This window comes from Bombina bombina, chromosome 8 (genome assembly GCF_027579735.1).
Source record: "Bombina bombina isolate aBomBom1 chromosome 8, aBomBom1.pri, whole genome shotgun sequence".
NCBI classification, from domain to species: domain Eukaryota; kingdom Metazoa; phylum Chordata; class Amphibia; order Anura; family Bombinatoridae; genus Bombina; species Bombina bombina.
Window position 1 is genome coordinate 183,136,528 of NC_069506.1, and position 27,987 is coordinate 183,164,514.

The 27,987-nt window shown below is 41.8% G+C and overlaps 1 protein-coding gene across 1 annotated transcript in view; it reads left to right on the top strand.

The window, feature by feature from the left end:
• Window positions 1–27,987, top strand: part of ALDH16A1 (aldehyde dehydrogenase 16 family member A1) — a 193,393-nt gene that overhangs the window by 11,143 nt on the left and 154,263 nt on the right. Inside the window, exons 6-8 of the mRNA XM_053690767.1 lie at window positions 12,886–13,070; window positions 16,859–17,011; window positions 17,156–17,353. Coding sequence (XP_053546742.1) covers window positions 12,886–13,070; window positions 16,859–17,011; window positions 17,156–17,353 — 536 coding nt within the window. The remainder of the gene's footprint in view (window positions 1–12,885; window positions 13,071–16,858; window positions 17,012–17,155; window positions 17,354–27,987) is intronic.

The following is a 27,987-nucleotide window of genomic DNA, read 5'->3' on the forward strand; positions in this document are numbered from 1 at the left end:
TTGGTAATAATTAAACTAGTGTGATGATTATAATTCTCTTATGCTCACAAGTACCAAAAATATTAAAGGGACAGTTTACTCAAAAATTTTCTCCCCTTTAATTTGTTCCCAATGATCCACTTTACCTGCTGGAGTGTATTAAATTGTTTACAAGTAGCTCCTTTACCATTATATTGGCATTTGAAATTGTTGATTTAGCATGTGGTATCCCCACCTATTCTGAAAGTTTGTGGCCGCGCGTACCAGCTATAGATAAGCTTTGTAAAGACAGCCAGCAGAAGAAATTACACTCCCAGTCGGATATAGCAGAGATAAGGTAATATAATGTTGATTTTCCATTGTTCTCTCAAAGTACTGGTGATTGTTTTAAGGACAGATATAAGATAAAGAAGCAGGTATATGTGCACAATGTGATAGAGTAATGAGATCTGATTATACCTACAAGCTCAACCCATTTTATTAGGTTGTGGCTTCAAAACACAAAATCAGAGCTTTAATATACACAAATTAGCCTTAAAAAGCAAATTTTCATAAATTTTTTACTCTGCAGTTGGTAAAAAAAGCAATTGTAAACACATTAAGGGAAAAACTATTTTACAGTATACTGTCCCTTTAAGGTTACTATTGAAGAGCACGCTCACAAGCAAACACACCTCTGTCTCAAAAAAACTCCTATAGCAGGAGTTTAAATTAATTTTAACTGACTGATAGATTATACAAAGATAAAGCCATTCTGGTAAGCGGTTAAAAACGAGGGACTAAGCCCACAGTGTAAGTGCCCCTAACGCGCGTTTAACAAAAGCTTCCTCAGAGGGGTACGCGCCTGCCAACAGCCAGGCAAGTTATGGGGAAATTCGCACCTCCTCTTCACCATGATTAGATCCTGGATTGACATATAGATCATTCATTTTGCCTATGCTGAATGTCAGTCACAAAGTCGTAGCCAATAGTAATCATTTGTACATCATTGCTTACGTTGACCATGCAATTTCAGTTTATGATGTAAACAGAGTCTCTGATTGGAGGATCATTGCGACAGCTGATCGTGAATATGTATATTAATTACTGTACGGTTTACGTTACGTCAATGATATATAACAATGCCTTAGTGACCATAATGAGTTACACCAATATAAATGAACCAATAATGTGTTAATATGATACATACAATTAACCTGGAACTGCATGGTCAACATAAGCAATGATGTACAAATGATTACTATTGGCTACGACTTTGTGACTGACATGCAGCATAGGCAAATGAATGATCGATATGTCAATCCTGGATCCAATCATGGCGAAGAGGAGGGGCGAATTTCCCCATAACTTGCCCGGCAGACGGCAGGCACGTACCCCTCTGAGGAAACGTTTGTGAAACGCTTGTTAGGGGCACTTACACTGTGGGCTTAGTCCCTCTTTTATAACCGCTTACCAGAATGGCTTTATCTTTGTATAATCAGTCAATTAAAATTAATTTAAACTCCCGCTATAGAAGCAGTTTGCTTTCCTAAGACATGGAGAGTCCACAACGTCATTCCAATTACTAGTGGGGTATTCACGCCTGGCCAGCAGGAGGAGGCAAAGCTGTTAAGTGTCACTTCCTTTACCCATAACCCCCACTCGGTCTCTTTGCCTCTGTCAATGTAAGAGGTGAAGTTCGGTGTCTGAAGAATTTGATTCCTTTTTTCGGGTACTTTTCCCTGCAAGCAAGGATTTGGGTTTAGCTGGATCCACTTCAATCTCTTGAGTAAGAGTAGTGGTGGCTTTTAAGTAGTTAGAAAGTGGTGAGGTGGTCCTTGATTTTTCTAACATATTACTGCCATTGGTATAGAAAGCCAGAGTTGGTTTCTTTTTCTACAGGTCTCTGATAGGAGTATGTGTCCTGTCATGCCTTGTGAGATGTCTTCCTGCCGGACAGCTGAATATGCAGGTAAGTGCTTTTGTCTTCTAGGTCTTGGAGACTTTCACTTGAGAAGAATTTCCTGGAGAATTTATTTGGGACATATTTAATCCTTTAGGAAGGATTGTATTGGGCAGTGTGTAGGCACTTAGTTTATGTGTGGAAACTAAGGGGTTAATTTCCCATGCGTTTATGAGATGTCTCCCCTGAAGCTGTGTATATGACTGTTTAGTTCATGGGACCTTTATTTTATTAGGTATGTGATAAAAAAGGAGTTACTGCACAGATATCTTTAAATTGTACATTTGAGCTCATCTTTGCTACCTTTGTTTTGTAATCGGCAGTTTAACAAATACTAAGATCTAAAAATAGTGCGTTTTTAGTTTACTGCGCATCTTAATTTATGCCGATCACGTGACTCCTCCCTTCTCTTCCGGCTGAGTTCCTGAGTGGAGCGGCGCCATTTTAAACAGCTCCTTGGTGTCAAATCGTTTATTGATCGATGGTGCAGCTGTTTTTTTCGATCAACTTGGGATTGAAGGGTCAGGTAGGGCACCTCAGTCGATCTGAGGTGTAGAGGCAGCTTGTTAATTTTTACTTAAGATTCGTTCGGAGCGTGTATCGCTCTGAGAGATTACATTTTATTTCTTTAAGTGACAGTGTCATTTTTATTTAACAAGGGTTTGCTCCTAGTCATTCATTTATTTTTGGGATTCTTAGTGGCCCAAATTGTTTTACTATGGACATGGAACAGGGGTCTGCTCCTATGGATATATGTTTATTGTGTCTTGAGGGCCAAATTGTTTTACCTATGCAATTTTGTTCCTCATGTTTAGAAATGACTTTAAAATGTAAAGATAAACTTTTGGTTTCTGAGCCTCATGTCTCTCAGGATGATGCTGTTCAGGCAATGCCACAGCTTTCTCCTCAAATGTCCCAAGCCTCAATGGCTACACATATAGTGCCTTGCAATTCCTCTTAGCCTCCTGGAGGAGTTTATTTGCCATCAGATTTTGTTGCACAGATATCTTCAGCGGTATCTGCGGCTTTATGTTAGGAAAGCGCAAGAGGAAATCTAAGAATTGTAAGGTGTCTGTTCCGTCTGCTGCTACACAGGTTGCTCTTCCTCATAAGTCTGATGAGAATACTGCAGTAGCCTCTGAGGGCGAAATCTCAGATTCAGACAGTATAATTCCTTTGTCTGACTCTGAAGAGGTTCAGGTTCAGGTCTCACCTTCTGTCAAGGCTCTCTTCAAATCCAGCAAAGATGACAGCCTTTTTGAATTGCGTAAAAGACCCATTTTCTTTGGGAGTGATCATTCCAGTGCCCCCCCTTTAGAACGGGGCCTAGGTGGTTTCCAAGAAAGAGGGAACTTTCTGTCCAATTCTGAACTTAAAGTGTTTCAACAAGTTTCTCAAGGTTCGGTCCTTCAAGATAGAGACTATCAGATCCATTCTTCCATTGGTCCAAGAGGGTCAATTCATGACCACTATCGACCATTTTCAGTTTCTGCGGTTTGCCTTTCTGGACAAACATTTCCAGTTTGTGGCTCTGCCCTTTGGTCTAGCTACTGCTCCAAAGATATTTACAAAGGTACTAGGAGCTCTTCTAGCGGTGGCCAGAACGCGAGGAATCGCGGCTGCTCCTTACCTGGACGATACCTTGGTTCAAGCTCCATCTTTTCCTTTGGTGAGATATCACACAGATTCTCTTTTGTCTCTCCTTTAAGCTCATGGGTGGAAGAGAAATCTGGGCAAGAGTTCCCTGGCCCTCAACACCAGGGTATGTTTTCTGGGAACGATCATCGATTCCATTTCCATGCAAATCTTCCTTGCGGATCAACTCCCATCAAAACTCCTTTCTGCCTGCCTCTCTCTACAGTCCACTGCATGTCCCTCAGTGGCTCAATGCATGGAAGTGGTTGGTCTCCATGGTGGCTGCCATGGATATTATTGCTTTTGCTTGCTTTTATCTGCGACCTCTACAACTATGTTTGCTCAGGCAATGTAATGGCGACGATTCCAACCTATCCCAACAGATCGTCCTGGTCAGCCATATGATAAATTGTCTCTCCTGGTGGCTCTGTCGGAACCACCTGTCTCAAGGCACATGTTTTCTGAGACCATTGTGGGATATTGTTACTATGGACGCCAGCCTTCTTGGCTGGGGTGCATTTTGGGGTCCCTTGAAGGCACAGGGAACCTGGTTGCTGGAGGAGTCTTTTCTTCTGATCAACATTCTGGATTTGAGAGCCATCTTCAATGCTATGATGGTGTGGCCTCAACTACGTTCTGTCCAATTTATCAGATTCCAATCGGATAGCATAACTTCGGGTCGAGATCAAGGGACCCATAGGCATTATTGGTGGACACGTTAGTGGTTCCATAGAAGTTCAAACTTGCTTATCTGTTTCCTCCGTTTGCACTCCTTCCCTGGGTGATCGCCCGCATCAAGCAGGAGCGGGCCTCTGTGATTCTAATTTCTCCAGCATGGCCTCTTAGGACCTGGTTTGCAGACCTAGTGAAGATGTCATCCTTTCCTCCTTGTTTTTTGGCTCAGCGAGTGAAACTTCTCCTTCAGGGTCCATTCCTACACCAAAATCTAGATTTTGTGTGGCTGACTCCGTGGAGATTGAACGCTTAGTTCTGTCCAAAAGAGGATTTTCTGACAGGGTCATTGACAATCTGATTCAGGCTCGTAAGCCTGTGACTCGTCTTATTTATCACAAGGTGTGGCGTACCTGTCTAAGGTGGTGTGAGGATCGAGGTTTCCCTTGGCACAATATGAGAGTCCCTCAAAATCTTTTGTTTCTCCAAGAAGGTTTGGAGAAAAGTTTGTCAGCTAGTTCTCTCAAGGGTCAGATTTCTGCCCTCTCTGTGTTGCTGCACAAGAAATTAGCTTCTCTTCCTGATGTTCAGTCCTTTGTTCAGGCACTTGTTAGAATCAGGCCTGTGTTTAAACCTGTTGCTCCTCCCTGGAGCCTTAATATGGTTCTTACATTTCTTCAACAGGCTCTGTTTGAGCCTATGCATTCTGTTGACATTACAATTTTGTCTTGGAAAGTTTTGTTTTCGTTAGCTATTTCTTCTACTTGCAGAGTTTCTTACTTATCTGCTTTACAGTGTGATCCCCCTTATCTTGTTTTCCATGCGGATAAGGCTGTTTTACGTACCAAGTTAGGTTTTCTACCTAAGATTGTCTTTTTAGGAAATTGTAGTTCCTTCTTTTTGCCCTAATCCCTCCTCTCAGAAGGAGCATTTGTTGCACAATCTGGATGTAGTGCGTGCTTTGAAATTCTATCTTCATGCAAACAAGGATTTTAGACAATCTTCTTCCTTGTTTATTTTGTACACTGGTAAGCACAAGGGTCAGAATGACACTGCGACTACTCTTTCTTTTTGATTGAGGAGTGTCATTTATTTTGGCTTATGAGGAAGCTGGTCAACAGCCTCCTGATAGGATTCCGGCTCACTCTACCTGTGTATTGTCCTCTTCTTGGGCTTTTAAGAATGAAGCTTCCATGGAGCAAATCTGTAAGGCGCTAAATGGGTCTTCTTTACATACCTGTTCAAAATTCTGTTTGATGTTTTTGCCTCAACTGAGGCTTTTTTTGGGAGAAAAGTGCTTCAAGCTGAGGTACCTTCAGTTTATGTCCGCCTGCCTTATTTTCGTTCCCTGTTCATTCTGTGTCCTCTTTAGCTATAGCTAGGGTATTGGATTCCCAACAGTAATGAATTAATTTGTGGACTCTTCCTGCCATTGGAGAGAGAACAACATTTATGCTTACCTGATAAATTATTTTCTTTCCTGGCAGGCAGATTCCACGAACTCGCCCTTTAATTTTTAATGTGGTGTTTTTATACCCCTAGTGTTTCTTCTACTTTTCCTTTTTTCCTCGGCTAAATGAAGTGGGAGGGATATCTAATGCTTTGGCTGGAGTGTCTTTGCATCCTCCTGGTGGCCAGGGGTTGCATTCCCAACAGTAATGAATGAATTTGTGGACTCTACCTGCCAGGAAAGAAAATAATTTATCAGGTAAGCATAAATTTTGTGTTTTTTGTGGCAGCTGACCAGAGCAGAATGGTGGTGAAAGGGTTGCAGGGTGAGCAGAGCAGTGCTGATTTTAGGATTATGGGAATGAATGGTTTTAGGTGGGTTTATGTTGTAATTTAAATATATATTTACAAAATTAAAATAAGTGTAATGCGGCATAAATATTTTGTGTTTGTATGAGGAGTAAAGGAAAGCAACAACTACCTGGACACAGTGCAGAATACTAAATGCATGCAGTAAAAATTATGAAAGTGCATAATGCTCTTTAGGAAAAACCTCAATTTCCTATTCTTCTTCCCTAGGCTAATTCTATGTGTGTCTAGACAAACTGCTAACTTAAAATGTTGCTATTCACGCACAGATAAATAAAAATTACAAATACAAAAATACAATTTAAAAAAGTTTTCCCCACCTTAAAGTGAAGGTCAATTTTCATGTGAAAGTGCCCGTTTAAAAAAAAAAAAAAAAAAAAAAAACCTATTAAAAACAAGGGCACTTTCATTCATGAAAATTGACATTTCAGCCGTTTTCTTAAAATATACTTACCTTTTCTTCTTGATGCGGCTCCAGTGCTTCACCAGCTCGTCGCAAGCCTCAGCCTATTCATACGTCAGCAACGACGATTCCGGCATCCTCCAATCACGGCTTCCCACCCGGGGGAATCATTGCCTGAGGCAACGCCGTGATTGGAGGAAGCTGGTTTTGTCATTGCTGGGTAAGTAAACCAGGAAGAAGCAGACAGGGCATTGTTTCAGAACGGCCATCCGGCGTTTCAGAAGAACAAGGTAAGTATTTTTAAAATACGGTGCCATGTCAATTTTCATGAATGAAATTGCCCCTGTTTTTAATAGGTTTTTCTCCAACATAGGTGTGTCCGGTCCACGGCGTCATCCTTACTTGTGGGATATTCTCTTCCCCAACAGGAAATGGCAAAGAGCCCAGCAAAGCTGGTCACATGATCCCTCCTAGGCTCCGCCTACCCCAGTCATTCTCTTTGCCGTTGTACAGGCAACATCTCCACGGAGATGGCTTAGAGTTTTTTAGTGTTTAACTGTAGTTTTTATTATTCAATCAAGAGTTTGTTATTTTAAAATAGTGCTGGTATGTACTATTTACTCAGAAACAGAAAAGAGATGAAGATTTCTGTTTGTATGAGGAAAATGATTTTAGCAACCGTCACTAAAATCCATGGCTGTTCCACACAGGACTGTTGAGAGCAATTAACTTCAGTTGGGGGAACAGTGAGCAGTCTCTTGCTGCTTGAGGTATGACACATTCTAACAAGACGATGTAATGCTGGAAGCTGTCATTTTCCCTATGGGATCCGGTAAGCCATGTTTATTAAGATCGTAAATAAGGGCTTCACAAGGGCTTATTAAGACTGTAGACTTTTTCTGGGCTAAATCGATTCATTATTAACACTTATTTAGCCTTGAGGAATCATTTAATCTGGGTATTTTGATATATTAATATCGGCAGGCACTGTTTTAGACACCTTATTCTTTAGGGGCTTTCCCAAATCATAGGCAGAGCCTCATTTTCGCGCCGGTGTTGCGCACTTGTTTTTGAGAGGCATGACATGCAGTCGCATGTGAGAGGAGCTCTGATACTTAGAAAAGACTTTCTGAAGGCGTCATTTGGTATCGTATTCCCCTTTGGGCTTGGTTGGGTCTCAGCAAAGCAGATACCAGGGACTGTAAAGGGGTTAAAGTTAAAAACGGCTCCGGTTCCGTTATTTTAAGGGTTAAAGCTTCCAAATTTGGTGTGCAATACTTTTAAGGCTTTAAGACACTGTGGTGAAAATTTGGTGAATTTTGAACAATTCCTTCATATTTTTTCGCAATTGCAGTAATAAAGTGTGTTCAGTTTAAAATTTAAAGTGACAGTAACGGTTTTATTTTAAAACGTTTTTTGCACTTTGTTATCAAGTTTATGCCTGTTTAACATGTCTGAACTACCAGATAGACTGTGTTCTGAATGTGGGGAAGCCAGAATTCCTATTCATTTAAATAAATGTGATTTATGTGACAATGACAATGATGCCCAAGATGATTCCTCAAGTGAGGGGAGTAAGCATGGTACTGCATCATTCCCTCCTTCGTCTACACGAGTCTTGCCCACTCAGGAGGCCCCTAGTACATCTAGCACGCCAATACTCCTTACTATGCAACAATTAACGGCTGTAATGGATAATTCTGTCAAAAACATTTTAGCCAAAATGAACACTTATCAGCGTAAGCGCGACTGCTCTGTTTTAGATACTGAAGAGCATGACGACGCTGATAATAATGGTTCTGAAGGGCCCCTAAACCAGTCTGATGGGGCCAGGGAGGTTTTGTCTGAGGGAGAAATTACTGATTCAGGGAACATTTCTCAACAAGCTGAACCTGATGTGATTACGTTTAAATTTAAGTTGGAACATCTCCGCATTCTGCTTAGGGAGGTATTATCCACTCTGGATGATTGTGACAAGTTGGTCATCCCAGAGAAACTATGTAAAATGGACAAGTTCCTAGAGGTCCCGGGGCTCCCAGAAGCTTTTCCTATACCCAAGCGGGTGGCGGACATTGTTAATAAAGAATGGGAAAGGCCCGGTATTCCTTTCGTCCCTCCCCCCATATTTAAAAAATTGTTTCCTATGGTCGACCCCAGAAAGGACTTATGGCAGACAGTCCCCAAGGTCGAGGGAGCGGTTTCCACTTTAAACAAACGCACCACTATACCCATAGAGGATAGTTGTGCTTTCAAAGATCCTATGGATAAAAAATTAGAAGGTTTACTTAAAAAGATGTTTGTTCAGCAGGGTTACCTTCTACAACCAATTTCATGCATTGTCCCTGTCGCTACAGCCGCGTGTTTCTGGTTCGATGAGCTGATAAAGGCGGTCGATAGTGATTCTCCTCCTTATGAGGAGATTATGGACAGAATCAATGCTCTCAAATTGGCTAATTCTTTCACCCTAGACGCCACTTTGCAATTGGCTAGGTTAGCGGCTAAGAATTCTGGGTTTGCTATTGTGGCGCGCAGAGCGCTTTGGTTGAAATCTTGGTCAGCTGATGCGTCTTCCAAGAACAAGCTACTTAACATTCCTTTCAAGGGGAAAACGCTGTTTGGCCCTGACTTGAAAGAGATTATCTCTGATATCACTGGGGGTAAGGGCCACGCCCTTCCTCAGGATCGGCCTTTCAAGGCAAAAAATAAACCTAATTTTCGTCCCTTTCGTAGAAACGGACCAGCCCAAAGTGCTACGTCCTCTAAGCAAGAGGGTAATACTTCTCAAGCCAAGCCAGCTTGGAGACCAATGCAAGGCTGGAACAAGGGAAAGCAGGCCAAGAAACCTGCCACTGCTACCAAGACAGCATGAAAGGTTGGCCCCCGATCCGGGACCGGATCTGGTGGGGGGCAGACTCTCTCTCTTCGCTCAGGCTTGGGCAAGAGATGTTCTGGATCCTTGGGCGCTAGAAATAGTCTCCCAAGGTTATCTTCTGGAATTCAAGGGGCTTCCCCCAAGGGGGAGGTTCCACAGGTCTCAGTTGTCTTCAGACCACATAAAAAGACAGGCATTCTTACATTGTGTAGAAGACCTGTTAAAAATGGGAGTGATTCATCCTGTTCCATTAGGAGAACAAGGGATGGGGTTCTACTCCAATCTGTTCATAGTTCCCAAAAAAGAGGGAACGTTCAGACCCATCTTAGATCTCAAGATCTTAAACAAGTTTCTCAAGGTTCCGTCGTTCAAGATGGAAACCATTCGAACTATTCTTCCTTCCATCCAGGAAGGTCAATTCATGACCACGGTGGATTTAAAGGAGGCGTATCTACATATTCCTATCCACAAGGAACATCATCGGTTCCTAAGGTTCGCATTCCTGGACAAGCATTACCAGTTTGTGGCGCTTCCTTTCGGATTAGCCACTGCTCCAAGGATTTTCACAAAGGTACTAGGGTCCCTTCTAGCGGTGCTAAGACCAAGGGGCATTGCAGTAGTACCTTACTTGGACGACATTCTGATTCAAGCGTCGTCCCTTCCTCAAGCAAAGGCTCACACGGACATTGTCCTGGCCTTTCTCAGATCTCACGGATGGAAAGTGAACGTGGAAAAGAGTTCTCTATCTCCGTCAACAAGGGTTCCCTTCTTGGGAACAATAATAGACTCCTTAGAAATGAGGATTTTTCTGACAGAGGCCAGAAAAACAAAACTTCTAGACTCTTGTCGGATACTTCATTCCGTTCCTCTTCCTTCCATAGCGCAGTGCATGGAAGTGATAGGTTTGATGGTAGCGGCAATGGACATAGTTCCTTTTGCGCGCATTCATCTAAGACCATTACAACTGTGCATGCTCAGTCAGTGGAATGGGGACTATACAGACTTGTCTCCGAAGATACAAGTAAATCAGAGGACCAGAGACTCACTCCGTTGGTGGCTGTCCCTGGACAACCTGTCACAAGGGATGACATTCCGCAGACCAGAGTGGGTCATTGTCACGACCGACGCCAGTCTGATGGGCTGGGGTGCGGTCTGGGGATCCCTGAAAGCTCAGGGTCTTTGGTCTCGGGAAGAATCTCTTCTACCGATAAATATTCTGGAACTGAGAGCGATATTCAATGCTCTCAAGGCTTGGCCTCAGCTAGCGAGGGCCAAGTTCATACGGTTTCAATCAGACAACATGACAACTGTTGCGTACATCAACCATCAGGGGGGAACAAGGAGTTCCCTAGCGATGGAAGAAGTGACCAAAATCATTCTATGGGCGGAGTCTCACTCCTGCCACCTGTCTGCTATCCACATCCCAGGAGTGGAAAATTGGGAAGCGGATTTTCTGAGTCGTCAGACATTGCATCCGGGGGAGTGGGAACTCCATCCGGAAATCTTTGCCCAAGTCACTCAGCTGTGGGGCATTCCAGACATGGATCTGATGGCCTCTCGTCAGAACTGCAAAGTTCCTTGCTACGGGTCCAGATCCAGGGATCCCAAGGCGGCTCTAGTGGATGCACTAGTAGCACCTTGGACCTTCAAACTAGCTTATGTGTTCCCGCCGTTTCCTCTCATCCCCAGGCTGGTAGCCAGGATCAATCAGGAGAGGGCGTCGGTGATCTTGATAGCTCCTGCGTGGCCACGCAGGACTTGGTATGCAGATCTGGTGAATATGTCATCGGCTCCACCTTGGAAGCTACCTTTGAGACGAGACCTTCTTGTTCAGGGTCCGTTCGAACATCCGAATCTGGTTTCACTCCAGCTGACTGCTTGGAGATTGAACGCTTGATCTTATCGAAGCGAGGGTTCTCAGATTCTGTTATCGATACTCTTGTTCAGGCCAGAAAGCCTGTAACTAGAAAGATTTACCACAAAATTTGGAAAAAATATATCTGTTGGTGTGAATCTAAAGGATTCCCTTGGGACAAGGTTAAGATTCCTAAGATTCTATCCTTCCTTCAAGAAGGATTGGAAAAAGGATTATCTGCAAGTTCCCTGAAGGGACAGATTTCTGCCTTGTCTGTGTTACTTCACAGAAAGCTGGCAGCTGTGCCAGATGTTCAAGCCTTTGTTCAGGCTCTGGTTAGAATCAAGCCTGTTTACAAACCTTTGACTCCTCCTTGGAGTCTCAACTTAGTTCTTTCAGTTCTTCAGGGGGTTCCGTTTGAACCCTTACATTCCGTTGATATTAAGTTATTATCTTGGAAAGTTTTGTTTTTGGTTGCAATTTCTTCTGCTAGAAGAGTTTCAGAACTATCTGCTCTGCAGTGTTCTACTCCTTATCTGGTGTTCCATGCAGATAAGGTGGTTTTACGTACTAAACCTGGTTTTCTTCCAAAAGTTGTTTCTAACAAAAACATTAACCAGGAGATTATCGTACCTTCTCTGTGTCCGAAACCAGTTTCGAAGAAGGAACGTTTGTTGCACAACTTGGATGTTGTTCGCGCTCTAAAATTCTATTTAGATGCTACAAAGGATTTTAGACAAACATCTTCCTTGTTTGTTGTTTATTCCGGTAAAAGGAGAGGTCAAAAAGCAACTTCTACCTCTCTCTCTTTTTGGATTAAAAGCATCATCAGATTGGCTTACGAGACTGCCGGACGGCAGCCTCCCGAAAGAATCACAGCTCATTCCACTAGGGCTGTGGCTTCCACATGGGCCTTCAAGAACGAGGCTTCTGTTGATCAGATATGTAGGGCAGCGACTTGGTCTTCACTGCACACTTTTACCAAATTTTACAAGTTTGATACTTTTGCTTCTTCTGAGGCTATTTTTGGGAGAAAGGTTTTGCAAGCCGTGGTGCCTTCCATTTAGGTGACCTGATTTGCTCCCTCCCTTCATCCGTGTCCTAAAGCTTTGGTATTGGTTCCCACAAGTAAGGATGACGCCGTGGACCGGACACACCTATGTTGGAGAAAACAGAAATTATGTTTACCTGATAAATTACTTTCTCCAACGGTGTGTCCGGTCCACGGCCCGCCCTGGTTTTTTTAATCAGGTCTGATAATTTATTTTCTTTAACTACAGTCACCACGGTATCATATGGTTTCTCCTATGCAAATATTCCTCCTTAACGTCGGTCGAATGACTGGGGTAGGCGGAGCCTAGGAGGGATCATGTGACCAGCTTTGCTGGGCTCTTTGCCATTTCCTGTTGGGGAAGAGAATATCCCACAAGTAAGGATGACGCCGTGGACCGGACACACCGTTGGAGAAAGTAATTTATCAGGTAAACATAAATTCTGTTTTTTTAAAACTGGCCACTTTCACATGAAAATTGACCTTCACTTTAAACCCGTGCACATATCCAATACATCTGTATTCAAATGTTTTATTTAAAATCACAGGTTACCTTTAAGAAAAAAAAAAACATTTTGATTAGGTGATTCTGTAATAGTGTCTATGGCTTTCTATTTAATAAACAATTCAGCCTAATCTCTACTTTGTCACATTTTAGGTAATACTGTTGTACTTAAACCTGCCACCTACACACGGTTGACAGCATTACTTTTGGCAGAAATATGTGCAGAGGCTGGGCTCCCACCAGGAGTTTTCAATGTGGTAACAGGCAATGGAGCTTTTGGTGGAAAGCTTGCTGACCATCCTGATGTGGACAAAGTAGCATTTACTGGCTCTACTGAGGTAAACTACAATTTAACAAGGGGGATTAAGGGAATCCATTCTATACTACAGAAGCACATTACAAGTAAATAAATTCAAAGATAGCACGAGAAGCAAAAATGTTTACCAATCATGTTCATTGAACATTATTTATATAGAGATTTTATGTTGAAGCAAATGTTACTTGTGTCTATGATAGCATCATTTTCTACTTGTCTGTGTAAAGTCATTATGAAATATAAATCATCAAAAGGATTTATCAAGAGAAAAAAAAAAAAAAAAAAAAAGAGTACTTGACTGGTATGCTAAGTCTCTCTTTAATTCTAATTCATTAAAGGTCATACATAAATCACTAGATTTGTTTATCAAACTCAGTTAAAAGCCACATCATAAGTAACAAGTCATAGCACATAATCAAAGCAGCCTCAGGGGCAAGACCTGCAGTTGTGCACTCAATCACGGATACCAATTAGTGATAATGCATGATTTATGATGTGCAAATTCAGCCAAGGCTCAGTGTGTACAGTGAACCACTTTGACCATATGCACTACTGTATTCAGGAATGATTTGTTATGTGAGAACATAATTTATTATTCACCAATAGGATAATACAGTGGTTACACGCTGGGATATGTAATTATTGACAGATTTCAAAGAATAGAGAACCTTTTTGAATTTTTTTTTTAGTAGGGGAATTAAACTTAAACACCTTTTTAAATGTTGGATTCACCTTCAGAAGGATATATTTGCCTTAAAGGGACACTGTACCCAAAAATTTTCTTTTGTAATTCAGAAAGAGCATGCCATTTTAAGCAACTTTCTAATTTACTCCTATTATCAATTTTTCTTCGTTCTCTTGCTATCATTATTTGAAAAAGAAGGCATCTAAGCTTTTTTTTAGTTTCAGTACTCTGGACAGCACTTTTTTATTGGTGGATGAATTTATCCACCAATCAGCAAGGACAACCCAGGTTGTTCCCCAAAAATGGGCCGGCATCTAAACTTACATTCTTGCATTTCAAATAAAGATACCAAGAGAAAGAAGAAAATTTGATAATAGGAGTAAATTAGAAAGTTGCTTAAAATTTCATGCGCAATCTGAATCAAGAAAGAAAATTTTTGGGTACAGTGTCCCTTTAAATGTCACAAATGAAATAGGGTATTTGAAAATCAAGCTATTTCATCTCTCTCTTAATGGAAATTTTTTAACTTGAATCTTTTTGTATCCCCAAGAAAGTTTAAAAGTTTCTAATAAATTGAAGAGCTCCTGGAATAGAGAGAGCTGAAAGTAGGAATTCCCATGGTTATTCCAAGGTGGATGAAAATTTAAACTCTGGGGATAATATAAAGTTTTGCCTTTAGCTATTACCTTTTATAATACACTATGGGCTAGATTACCGCTGACCGCTGCGCGCAAACCATAAGGGGTGTATTGCAGGTCTTTGCGCGCATTGGAAGTGTAGCTCGTAATATAAGTTGAATTTAGTGCGTTTTCAGAGCTCTTGTTAACTGTTATGCTCGATTTAAAAAGTTGCACAAAAAAACAGTAAAATTACATTTAAAAGTACAGTTACACTCATAATAATACTATCCAATAAAAATTCTGGAAAAAATTGCAATAAAAGTTATAAGGGCTCCAAGATATGAGGTCTCCGGTGTTAGAAGAAAAAATAAGGAATGCAAAGAACTTTAATAAAGATACAACATATATGCACATCTATGTGTGTGTGTACGTGTGTGTGTATATGTATGTATGTGTATATATATATATATATATATATATATATACAGTATATGTGTGTGTGTGTGTGTGTATATGTATGTGTGTATATATATATGTGTATATATACTGTATATGTGTGTATATATATATATATATATATATATATAAATATATGTATATATATTATATATGTATGTGTGTGTGTGGCTGTGTATGTATGTGTATGTGTGTATATATATATTATATGTGTGTGTGTATATATATATATATATATATATGTATATATGTATATATATATATATATATATATATGTGTGTGTATGTATGTATGTGTATATATATATATATATATATATATGCAAGGAGCAGGTCATTGTTGGATCTTAGTGGGCGGGCTGGAGTATACTTGTTTATTAGAGAGGATAGGTAGTGGGGAGCAGCGTTGGTGAGAGCTTTGTATGTAAGGGTGAGAATTTTGAATTTAATTCTGCTGTGAATGGGGTGCAAATGAAGGGACTCACAGAGAGGTGCAGCAGATACAGAGCGATGGGAAAGGTGGATTAGCCTGGCAGAGGCATTTAGGATGGATTGAAGGGGGAGATGCGGGAAAGAGGAAGGCCAGTAAGTAGGTTATTGCAGTAGTCAAGTCGGGACATAACAATGGAGTGGATTATTTACTTAGTGGTTTTAGCACACAGAAAAGGGCGAATCTTGGAAATATTGCATAGGTGGTTGCGGCAGGATGTAGGATGTGTGTAGAAGTGAATCCAAGAAAGAGCATGGTCACACTGGCCATAAGAGCTAATACATTAATACATTAACGCAGTCACGGTATTCGGACTTCGCCTTTTTGTGCGCATTGGCGCTCATGCAAAAACTTTTTACTTTTAACTTGTAATATATGCAGTACCGGATGCCTGCAAAATGCGTACTTTTAGCGAATGTTAAAGGGATATGAAACCCAAATGTCTGTTTTCAAGATTCAGATAGAGCAAATAATTTTAAGCAACTTTCCAATTTACTTCTTTTATCAATTTTGTTTTTATTGGTTTGATATCTTTTATTGAAGGAGCAGCAATTCACTACTGGAAGCTAGCTGAATACACCTGTAAGCCAATGAAAAGAGGTATATATGTGCAGCAACCAATGAGCAGCTAGCTCCTAAGCCTGTCTAAGCATGCTTTTCACAAAGGACACCAAGAGAACGAAGCAAATCAGATAATAGAAGTAAACTGGAAAAAAAGTTTAAAAGTGCATGCTCTATCTGAAACATGAAAGATATTTTTTGGTTTTCATGTCCCTTTAACGCGCGAGCGGGAGCGATTAATAGTTCTACACTTGTAATTTAGCCCTACTGTATATGGGCAAAAGTATGCGCCCATCACAGATATACAAACTTGTTGGACATCACATTCCAGAACCATGGGCATTAATATTGAATTGAACATGCGTTTGTGAAGCTTTTGTATAGCTGCTTGGCCATGAAAGCCCACTTCATGAAGCTTGCAACACTCAGTTCTTGTGCTGATGTTGCTTCCAGAGGCATTTAAGAACTCTGTAGTAAGTGATGTAACAGATGCTAGGTGATTTTTACATGCAATGTGCCTCAGTACTTGGTGTCCTGCTCTGTGAGTTTGTGTGGTCTTCCACTTTGTGGCTGTGCTGTTGTTGTGCCTAGACACTTCCACTTCCAAAAAATAGCACTCACAGTTGATCAGGGAAGATCTAGTAGGGCAGAAATGTCACAAACTAACTTGTGGCATCCCTATGAAAGTGCCATGTGTAAAGTCACTGAACTCTTTAGGATGACCCATTGAACTGCCAATGTTTATGCAGCTTTCATGACTATGTGCTTTATTTTATGCAGCTGTTAACAATGAGTGTGGCTAAAACACCTAAACTAAATAATTAGTAGGGGTGCCCACAAACTTTTGGCCATATAGTGTACATTCCTTTTTTTTATTATGGTGATGGCCCTCCTCGCTATCATTTGATTTGAACATTCTATTATTTATCTTTATTATTGCTGAGGTATAATGTCTACAATTAAGTATGTTTTAAGTTCATTTTCTTTCCATTTCACAGGTTGGACGCATACTGAGGAAAGCAACAGCAGGCACTGGGAAGAAGTTGTCTCTGGAATTGGGTGGGAAATCTCCATTCATAGTGTTTGACACAGCAGATCTAGACAGTGCTGTAGAGGGCCTTGTTGATGCCATATGGTTCAATCAGGGTCAGGTACATGCAGGAAATAACATCTGGCTTGGCTTTAAATGTTGTAATTAACAAATTTTCAGAAATATACAAAAAAAATAAATTCTGACACTATATAAAGTGTGAACTTGTTAAAGTGACAGTAATATGTTGCTACTTTGGGTTTAGGTTTGCAGTGCAGGGTCCCGACTTCTTATGCAAGAGTCCATTGTTGAAGATTTAATCCGTCGTTTGAAACAAAGAATGTCTCACTTGAGGTTGGGTGACAGCCTGGATAAAACCATAGATGTTGGGGCTTTAGTGGATGAAACACAGAAGAAATCCATCAGTGAATTTGTAGAAGAAGCACGTTCAGAGGGAGCCGAGGTAAGAACATAGTGTAGTACGCAGATCAAATTTGTTACTGAGAACCACTTACAGGACCAAAATGAAGGAGCCTGGTGCAATTAATTTAATTAGAACCCACTTTTACAAGATATGACGAGTCCACGGATTTCATCCTTATGGTATATCACCTGCTGGTCAGCAGGAGAAGGCAAAGAGCTCCACAGCAGAGCTGCATAAATAGCTCCTCCCTTCCCCTCAAACCCAGTCATTCTCTTTGCCTGTGTTAGTGATAGAAAGAGGTAAAGTGAGGCGTTAGTTTTAAATTCTTCAATCAAGAGTTTTTTTATTTTTAAATGCTGCCAGTGTGTACTATTTTCCTATAAGGCAGCATCTGGAGTAATAGCTTTTTAAGCTGTGGGAACTGGTGGAGTTTTAGCTTCACTGCTTCTCCCTTGCTTGTGCTGCTTTATGTGTATGTCTTAGAGAGTCCTAACTAAGACAATTCTACCTTCACAGGACCTCATGAGGAAGAGTGGACCTCTTGACACTGAGATTCTCATGCTGTTCCTCAGCATGGAGGTAAGTGCAGTCTTATATCTCTGGGGCTCTGCAGCATATCTCAGAATTGACTGTACTCTGCCTTTGTCTGGGAAGGGTTATGGGCTCGGGTATGGGCTTCCCCTTCTTGCAGGTGTGAGTTATCATTTTATTGAAAATGGGATACCGACATGTTTAATTTTACTCAACTCATTCTGGCATGTATAATTTAGCCGAGAAACGTTGGGAGTTGTTGGCGGTTCAATTAATTTAGCGCAACGGGCGATTCCTTTATTGTGTTATGTAGAACATGCGGAACATGGGGCTGACGCTGGGAGTAGCACCGGAGCCAAAGGGAGATAAAGTTCTCTCTATCGGACTCCGATGTATGGCGGTGTTCATTTAGTTTTTCCCGGGGTATGTGGAATACGCCCACGATGGGCGGAGCCTAATCTTTGCGCGCTTCAGCCGTGCAGTGTGTTTACTGAGACCGGATCGGCAGCACTTCCTTACGGCTCCTAAGTCCGCTTGTGGCTAGATTTACAAGCGTTCTTAGGCCCTCTGTTCTAGCGGATAGCTGGTCTGTGGAGTCAGGTAGGAGCCGCGGCGAGGTGACTGTTTTTTTTTCTGAGGTGCGATAAGTGTAGGGGTAAAAGACTTATTCCGCAGCTTCATTTTTTGTTAATTCAGTATCGTTCTGTGAAAACTGAGACGGTTTATTTTCAAAAGACACCGTGCACACATTCTTTTTTTGTATATACGTTTAGCTAATTATCATTGTTACCAGAGACACGACCAAGTTAGCTTTATTTCTGTACCATGGAGGATCTGGAACACACTACATGTGCTATGTGTTTAGATGCTATTGTGGAACCCCCAGTTACGTTGTGTCCCTCATGCTTTGAGAGGGCCTTACAGTGTAGAGAGGAAATTGTATTTAATAAAGATATCCTTTGTCCTCTGTCCCCTTCTCTTCTCAATCTATACGTCATCACTAGGCTCCCTAATTAAGTCCCACGGTTTCCAATATCATTTGTATGCCGATGACACCCAAATCTACTTCTCTGCACCAGATCTATCTCCTTCCTTGCTAACCCGTGTCACTAACTGTCTTTCTCACATCTCTTCCTGGATATCCTCCCACTACCTCAAGCTAAATCTCTCCAAAACTGAGCTCCTCATTTTCCCCCCTTCTTCCAAAATCCCCACCCTCAATATCTCTATAACTGTCGACAACTCCATCATTACCCCTATCCCGCATGCCCAATGTCTCGGGGTCACATTTGACTCAGATCTTTCCTTCACTCCTCACATTCAGTCCTTGGCTAAAGCCGGCCGCTTCCACCTTAAAAACATCTCCAAAATTAGACACTTCCTTACACAAGACACAACTAAGATTTTAATCCACTCTCTCATTCTTTCCCGCCTTGATTACAGCAACTCTATCCTCTCTGGTCTCCCCACCTGCCGCCTAGCTCCCTTACAATCCATAATGAATGCCTCTGCCAGACTCATCTTCCTTACACGTCGCTCTTCATCTGCTGCTCCTCTCTGCCAATCCCTTCACTGGCTTCCTCTTGCCTCTAGGATCAAACACAAAATTCTCACTCTGACATACAAAGCCCTCAACTGCACTGCTCCCCCCTATATCTCAGACCTTGTCTCCAGATGCTCTCCCTCCCGTACCCTTCGCTCTGCTCATGACCTCCTACTCTCCTCCTCTCTGGTTACCTCATTGCACTCCCGTTTACAGGACTTCTCCAGACTGGCTCCCATCTTGTGGAACTCTCTGTCTCGCCCCACAAGACTCTCCCCTAGTTTTGAAAGCTTCAAGCGCTCCCTAAAGACTCTACTGTTCAGGGATGCATACAACCTATGCTAACCTTACTTTATACCAGTTCCACTCCTCCATTGCTATCCCCTGAACCCCCTTAGCATGTAAGCCTAAGAGTCCAGCTGTTTGTAGATCACCTTCTTAAGAGTGGATTACAACAGTGCAACTCTTGGCAGGGCCCTCTACCCATTTGATCTCTTTAATTGTTTTGTTGTACTCCCCTTTGTTTATAGCGCTGCGGAATCTGTTGGCGCTCTACAAATAACCGATAATATTAATAAATTAATAAAGATATGTCTAAGGACTGCTCTCAGAATGATGAGATTCAAGATATGCGGCATCTTTCTCCCCAGGCGTCACAGCCTTTAACGCCCACTCAGGCGACGCCGTGTTCTTCCACTGCGTCTGCTTCATTTACTCTGCAGGATATGGCTGCAGTCATGTCATCCACCCTTTCAGAAGTTTTATCTAAGTTGCCAGTTTTGCAAGGCAAACGCAGCAGGAAAGAGGCCCAGGTGGTCCCTGCGACTTCTGATGCTTTGATGGCTATCTCTGATATACCCTCCCAGGGATCTGAATTGGGGGATGGGGAGAATCTGTCTGAGAGGGAATTGTCTGACTCAGGGAGTGCCTTACCCCAGACAGATTCAGAAGTAATGTCTTTCAGATTTAAACTTGAACACCTCCATCTGTTACTACGGGAGGTTTTGGGGACTCTGGACGACTGTGATTTTATTGTGGTCCCTCCAGAAAAATTGTGTAAGATGGACAGATAGCTCAGAAATTATTGCTAGGGAATGGGAAAGACCGGGTATCCCGTTCTCTCCTTCCCCTATGTTTAAGAAGATGTACCCTATAGCTGATACCGTTCGGGATTCTTGGCAGTCCATCCCTAAGGTGGAGGGAGCTATCTCTACCCTGGCTAAGTGTACGACTATCCCTATCGAGGACAGTTGTGCTTTCAAAGACCCCATGGATAAGAAGTTAGAGGGTCTTCTCCAAAAACTTTATGTTCACCAGGGGTTCCTATTACAGCCGACGGCCTGCATTGCGGCTGCCTTTTGGTTTGATGCTCTAGAGGAGTCTCTTAGGACTGAGACTTCCTTAGAGGAAATACAAGATAGAATTAAGGGCCTTAAGCTGGCTAATTCTTTTATTACGGATGCCGTCTTTCAGATCACCAAATTGGCGGCTAAGAATTCAGGATTTTCCATCTTAGCACAGAGAGCCTTATGGTTAAAATCTTGGTCCTCGAAATCTAAGCTCTTAGCTATTCCTTACAAGGGAAAGACCTTGTTCGGGCCTGACTTGAAGGAAATCATTTCTGACATTACGGGAGGTAAGGGGCACCTTCTCCCTCAAGATAAAACATCCAAGCAAAAGAGCAGACTGAGTAATTTTTGTTCCTTTCTAAATTTTAAAGGAATCCCCTCTTCTTCTGCCACAAAACAGGAAGGGAATTATTCACAGGCCAAGTCCACTTGGAGACCCAACCAGGCTTGGAACAAGGGTAAACCACCCAAGAAGCCAGCTGCTGCTACCAAGACAGCATGAAGGGGCGGCCCCCGATCCGGGACCGGATCTAGTAGGGGGCAGACTTTCTAGTAGGGGGCAGGCTTGGATAAGATACATTCAATATCCCTGGACACTGGAAATCGTGTCTCAAGGGTATCAGTTGGAGTTCAAAAATTCTTCCCCCAGCGGAAGGTTTCTTCTTTCACGATTGTCTGTAGACCAGATAAAAAGAGAGGCGTTCTTACGTTGTGTAAAAGACCTCTTCTCCATGGGAGTAATTTGTCCCGTTCCAATAGAGGAACAGGGACAGGGGTTTTTCTCAAATCTTTTTGTAGTTCCCAAAAAAGAGGGAACGTTCCGACCCATCTTAGATCTCAAGAGTCTGAACAAGTTTATCAGAGTCCCATCCTTCAAGATGGAGACTATTCGGACAATTCTTCCATTGATCCAGGAGGGTCAATATATGACTACAGTGGATTTAAAGGATGCATACCTTCATATTCCTATCCACAGAGATCATCACAAGTTCCTGAGGTTTGCCTTTCTGGACAAACATTTTCAGTTTGTGGCCCTTCCTTTCGGTCTGACCACGGCACCCAGAATCTTCACAAAGGTTCTGGGGTCTCTGCTAGTGGTTCTCAGACCGCAGGGCATTGCATTGGCGCCTTATCTGGACGATATTCTAATCCAGGCGTCATCTTATCAGCTGACAAAGTCTCATACCGACATTGTTCTATCATTCCTAAGGACTCACAGGTGGAAGGTGAATCTGGAAAAGAGTTCTCTAATTCCACAGACAAAGGTTCCTTTCCTGGGAACTATAATCAACTCTCTGTCCATGAAGATCTTTCTGACGGAAGTCAGAAAGTTAAAGATTTTGGATACATGCCGAGTCCTTCAGTCCAATTCTCGGCCGTCAGTGGCTCAGTGCATCAAAGCAATTGGATTGATGGTGGCAGCAATGGACATCATTCCGTTTGCTCGCATTCATCTCAGACCTCTACAACTGAGCATGCTCAGACAATGGAATGGAGATTATGCAGATTTGTCTCCTCAGATAGGTCTCGATCAGGAGACAAGGGATTCTCTTCTTTGGTGGTTGTCGTCGGATCATCTGTCCCAAGGGACGTGCTTCTGCAGACCCTCATGGGTGATAGTGACAACACCAGACGCCAGCCTGCTAGGATGGGGTGCAGTCTGGAACTCCCTGAAGGCTCAGGGTGTGTGCACTCGGTCGGAGTCTCTACTTCCAATCAATATTCTGGAGTTGAGAGCAATTTTCAATGCGCTTCAGGCTTGGCCTCAGTTGGCTTCGGCCAAGTTTATCAGATTCCAGTCGGACAACATCACGACTGTGGATTACATCAATCATCAGGGAGGAACAAGGAGTTCCTTGGGGATGACAGAGGTATCCAAGATAATTCAGTGGGCGGAAACTCACTCTTGTTCTCTGTCAGCAATCTGCATCCCAGGAGTGGACAACTGGGAGGCGGATTTCTTGAGCAGACAGACGTTTCATCCGGGGGAATGGGAACTTCATCCGGAGGTCTTTGCCATTCTGATTCTCAGGTGGGGCAAGCCGGAGCTGGATCTTATGGCGTCTCGTCAGAATGCCAAGCTCCTGAGATACGGATCCAGGTCCAGGGATCCTCAGGCCAAACTGATAGATGCCTTGGCAGTGCCTTGGTCGTTCAACCTAGCTTATGTGTTTCCTCCGTTTGCTCTCCTTCCTCTGGTGATTGCTCGAGTCAAACAGGAGAGGGCCTCTGTGATTCTAATCGCTCCTGCGTGGCCTCGCAGGACTTGGTATGCCGATCTGGTGGACATGTCATCTCTACCACCGTGGAAGCTTCCATTGAGGCAGGACCTTCTCATTTAGGGACCTTTTCATCATCCGAATCTAAGTTCTCTGCAGCTGACTGCTTGGAGATTAAACGCTTGATTTTATCTAAGCGGGGGTTCTCTGATTCGGTCATTGATACCTTGATTCAGGCTCGTAAGCCTGCTACTAGAAGAATTTACCATAAGATATGGCGTAAATATCTTTATTGGTGCGAATCCAAGGGTTACTCCTGGAGTAAGGTTAGGATTGCTAGGATTTTATCTTTTCTCCAAGAAGGACTGGAGAAAGGGTTGTCAGCAAATTCCTTAAAGGGGCAGATTTCCGCCTTGTCTATCTTGCTACATAAGCGTCTGGCAGATGTTCCAGATGTTTAATCTTTTTGTCAGGCTCTGACTAGAATTAAGCCTGTGTTTCGACCTATTGCTCCTCCTAGGAGTTTGAATTTAGTTCTTAGAGTTCTTCAAGGGGTTCCGTTTGAACCTATGCATTCCATAGATATTAAGTTATTATCTTGGAAGGCGTTGTTTTTGGTTGCTATTCCCTCTGCTCGCAGAGTTTCTGAACTTTCGGCTTTACAGTGTGATTCTCCTTATCTTATTTTCCATTCTGATAAGGTGGTGTTACGTACCAAACCTGGTTTTCTTCCTAAGGTTGTTTCTAACAAAAATATTAATCAGGAAATTGTTGTTCCTTCCTTGTGTGCTAACCCTTCTTCTAAGAAGGAGCGTCTGTTACATAATTTGGACGTAGTCCGTGCCTTGAAGTTCTACTTGCAGGCGACTAAGGATTTCCGTCAAACATCTTCATTATTTGTTTTTTTTTTCTGGGAAACGTAGGGGTCAGAAAGCTACGGCTACCTCTCTCTTTATTTTTGGCTGAAGAGTATCATCCGTGTTGCTTATGAGACTGCTGGACAGCAGCCTCCTGAACGAATTATAGCTCACTCCACTAGGGCTGTGGCTTCCTTATGGGCATTTAAAAATGATGCTTCTGTTGAACAGATTTTTTTCTAAATTGTACAAATTTGATACTTTTGCCTCGTCCAAGGCTGTTTTTGGGAGAAAGGTTCTTCAAGGAATGGTGCCTTCCGTTTAGGTTCCTGTCTTGTCCCTCCCTTTCATCCGTGTCCTATAGCTTTGGTATTGTATCCCATAAGTAAGGATGAAATCCGTGGACTCGTCATATCTTGTAAAAGAAAAGGAAATTTATGCTTACCTGATAAATTTATTTCTTTTACGATATGACGAGTCCACGGCCCACCCTGTCATTTTCTAAGACAGGTTTTTATTTTTTATTAAACTTCAGTCACCTCTGCTCCTTGGCTTTTCCTTTCTCTTCCTAACTTCGGTCGAATGACTGGGTTGGAGGGGAAGGGAGGAGCTATTTATGCAGCTCTGCTGTGGAGCTCTTTGCCTCCTCCTGCTGACCAGGAGGCGATATCCCATAAGCAAGGATGAAATCCGTGGACTCGTCATATCGTAAAAGGAATAAATTTATCAGGCAAGCATACATTTCCTTTTTATTTGATTTAGTATTCAAAATTATTAAATAAGTACTGCGCTTTAACCCCAAGACAAAATGTACAAACACATACAGGAGGAATTGAGGGCCCTATTCCTGTGGGAACTTACAAACTAGAAAGTACATACATACGTGTGTATATGTATGTTTGTACTGTGTGTGTGTATAGAAAAATACATACAATTGCATGTAGTTTACTGGCTAGAAAAAAAACCCAATTGTACAAAATAGAAACAAAATGATAATACAAAACTATAGCCAGTTTTCAAAGTAAATACTAGATGTATACAGCAAGATATTCAAACAGTTGTTTGGATAATTTTAAATGAAAATTCCTGAAATTACATTAGAAACAGTTAAAAAAGCAGTTAATGGTGATAGTTCTGAATTTAAAGTTACTGTACCATAAAACTTGTAGCCACACGCAGTCCAGTAATAAGCTGTCCTCTTGTCTTCTCAAAGTACAAGTGCCTTGTGTGCTTCCTAAACCTTCCTTTCACTTGACACAGTAATGTCTGCTTTGATAAGAGAGGCTGACATTTTAATACTGGATAGCACACTATATACAGTGAATGTGGTTGGTGTTTGCATTGTCTTTGACCGTACCTACCACTGCAGAATATAAGAAAACCCAAACCCAAATTTTTTTTCTTTCATGATTCAGATAGAGCATTTTTAAGCAAACTTTGTAATTTACTCCTATTGTCATGTTTTCTTTATTCTCTTGGTATCTTTATTTGAAAAACATGAATTTAAGCTTAGGAGTCGGCCCATTTTTGGTTTAGCACCTGGGTAGCTCTTGCTAATTGGTGGCTAAATGTAGTCACCAATCAGCAAGCGCTATCCAGGGTCTGAACCAAAAATTGGGTCGGCTCCTCAAGTTTAAATTCCTGCTTTTTCGAATACAGATACCAAGAGAACAAAGAAAAATTGATAATAGGAGTATTTTAGAAAAATGCTTAAAATTGCATGCACTATCCGAATCATGAAAGAAAAGAAAATGGGTTTAGTTTCCCTTTAAGGGTGGGTTGGGGGAGCCTCTTAGAACTGAAATTTAAAGGCAATTTTTACGTTAAAAAAATTTGAACATAATTTAAAGAGGCAGTAATTACTTAAAGTTATGGTAAATCCTAGCGTTTATTAAACACTTGTATTTACCATTGAAACAAATTAAGGGGACTTTCAGTCATGAAGTATATAATACTTCACGCTGAAAATTCCTTTATTTTTTTGAAGCGTTTGCCGCATTGAGCGCCTCAGGCAGCCTACGGCAGAACGCTATTTTGCTGAGAGGTGACGTTTCCACCTCTTAGCCAATAGCTGTGCGGGCTATCCGGCATGGCACAAGCTGGGACGCACAACTATTTTCTAAGAGGTGGAAACGTCACCTCTCAGCAAAATAGCATTCTGCCGTGGGCTGCTTAAGGAGCTCAGTGCGGCAAATTATATGTTCTAATGAATGAGTGTGTAATTTTTCAACTATTATGGCACTTTAACATTTACTGTGCTTTTAATACTGTTCAGCTGTTAAAACAAATAATTGGAAACACATTAAGTGGTGTTGGGGAAATTACAGTAAGTATCCCTTTTAAAATGACAAATAATTTAAGCACAAATGGTTTAATATATTCTATAATAATAGCAGATATCAAGGGTAATCCTGTTACTTGGAGTGAAGGTCATTGAACTAAAGGATAGTTTTGACTGTGTCAATAATATTGAATGTCAAAGATAATGTAAATATGCCTACCTTGCCTTATTAGTAATGTTAGTAGCATGTGGTATAAATTTTTCATTAATCACATCGTTCTATTCAGTTTTGCTAGTCCATATTAGGGATATTTCAGTTTTAAATGTACTGATAAATTGTGACTAGATACATAAATACATCCATCTGTATAATCATAAACCAATAATGTGCATGACCAAATCAGTGGTATCCATAATGGATGATATTAAAACAGCATCTACACAGAAGCACATCACAGCTGACATTTGTTCTGGGTGGCTATGATTCTCCTCTATGTAGATCAAGGTGCCAAAATGTGTTCAAATTCAGTAGATTATTTTTTACTAGTCCTAAAGCCCGTGTACACGGGCCATTTTTTGCAGTACAGCAGTCCCACCCCTTGCTCTCTCTCTATATCCCCTCTCTTTTACTCTCTCTTTCTCCCCTCTCTTTTGCTCTCTCCCCCCCCCCTGTCTCTCTCCCTCTTTTGCTGTGTCTCTGCCTCTCTTTTGCTCGCTCTCCCCGCTCTCTTTTGCTCGCTCTCCCCGCTCTCTTTTGCTCGCTCTCTCCCCCCCCCCCTCTTTTGCTCTCTTTCTCCCCTCTCTTTTGCTCTCTCTCTCCCCCCTCCTATCTTTCTCCAACATAGGTGTGTCCGGTCCACGGCGTCATCCTTACTTGTGGGATATTCTCCTCCCCAACAGGAAATGGCAAAGAGCCCAGCAAAGCTGGTCACATGATCCCTCCTAGGCTCCGCCTTCCCCAGTCATTCTCTTTGCCGTTGTACAGGCAACATCTCCACGGAGATGGCTTAGAGTTTTTTAGTGTTTAACTGTAGTTTTTATTATTCAATCAAGAGTTTGTTATTTTAAAATAGTGCTGGTATGTACTATTTACTCTGAAACAGAAAAGAGATGAAGATTTCTGTTTGTAAGAGGAAAATGATTTTAGCAACCGTTACTAAAATCGATGGCTGTTCCACACAGGACTGTTGAGAGGAATTAACTTCAGTTGGGGGAACAGTGAGCAGACTTTTGCTGCTTGAGGTATGACACATTCTAACAAGACGATGTAATGCTGGAAGCTGTCATTTTCCCTATGGGATCCGGTAAGCCATTTTTATTACAGACAGTAAAAAAGGGCTTCACAAGGGCTTTTTAAGACTGTAGACATTTTCTGGGCTAAATCGATTTATATATAAACATATTTTATACTCCATAGCCTTGAGGAATTATTTTAATCTTGGGAATTTTGTAAAATAACCGGCAGGCACTGTATTGGACACCTTATTCTCTAGGGACTTTCCCTAATCATAGGCAGAGTCTCATTTTCGCGCCTGTATTGCGCACTTGTTTTTGAGAAGCATGACATGCAGATGCATGTGTGAGGAGCTCTGATACATAGCAAAGACTTTCTGAAGGCGTCATTTGGTATCGTATTCCCCTTTGGGCTTGGTTGGGTCTCAGCAAAGCAGATACCAGGGACTGTAAAGGGGTTAAATATAAAAACGGCTCCGGTTCCGTTATTTTAAGGGTTAAAGCTTCCAAATTTGGTGTGCAATACTTTTAAGGCTTTAAGACACTGTGGTGAAATTTTGGTGAATTTTGAACAATTCCTTCATACTTTTTCGCAATTGCAGTAATAAAGTGTGTTCAGTTTAAAATTTAAAGTGACAGTAACGTTTTTATTTTAAAACG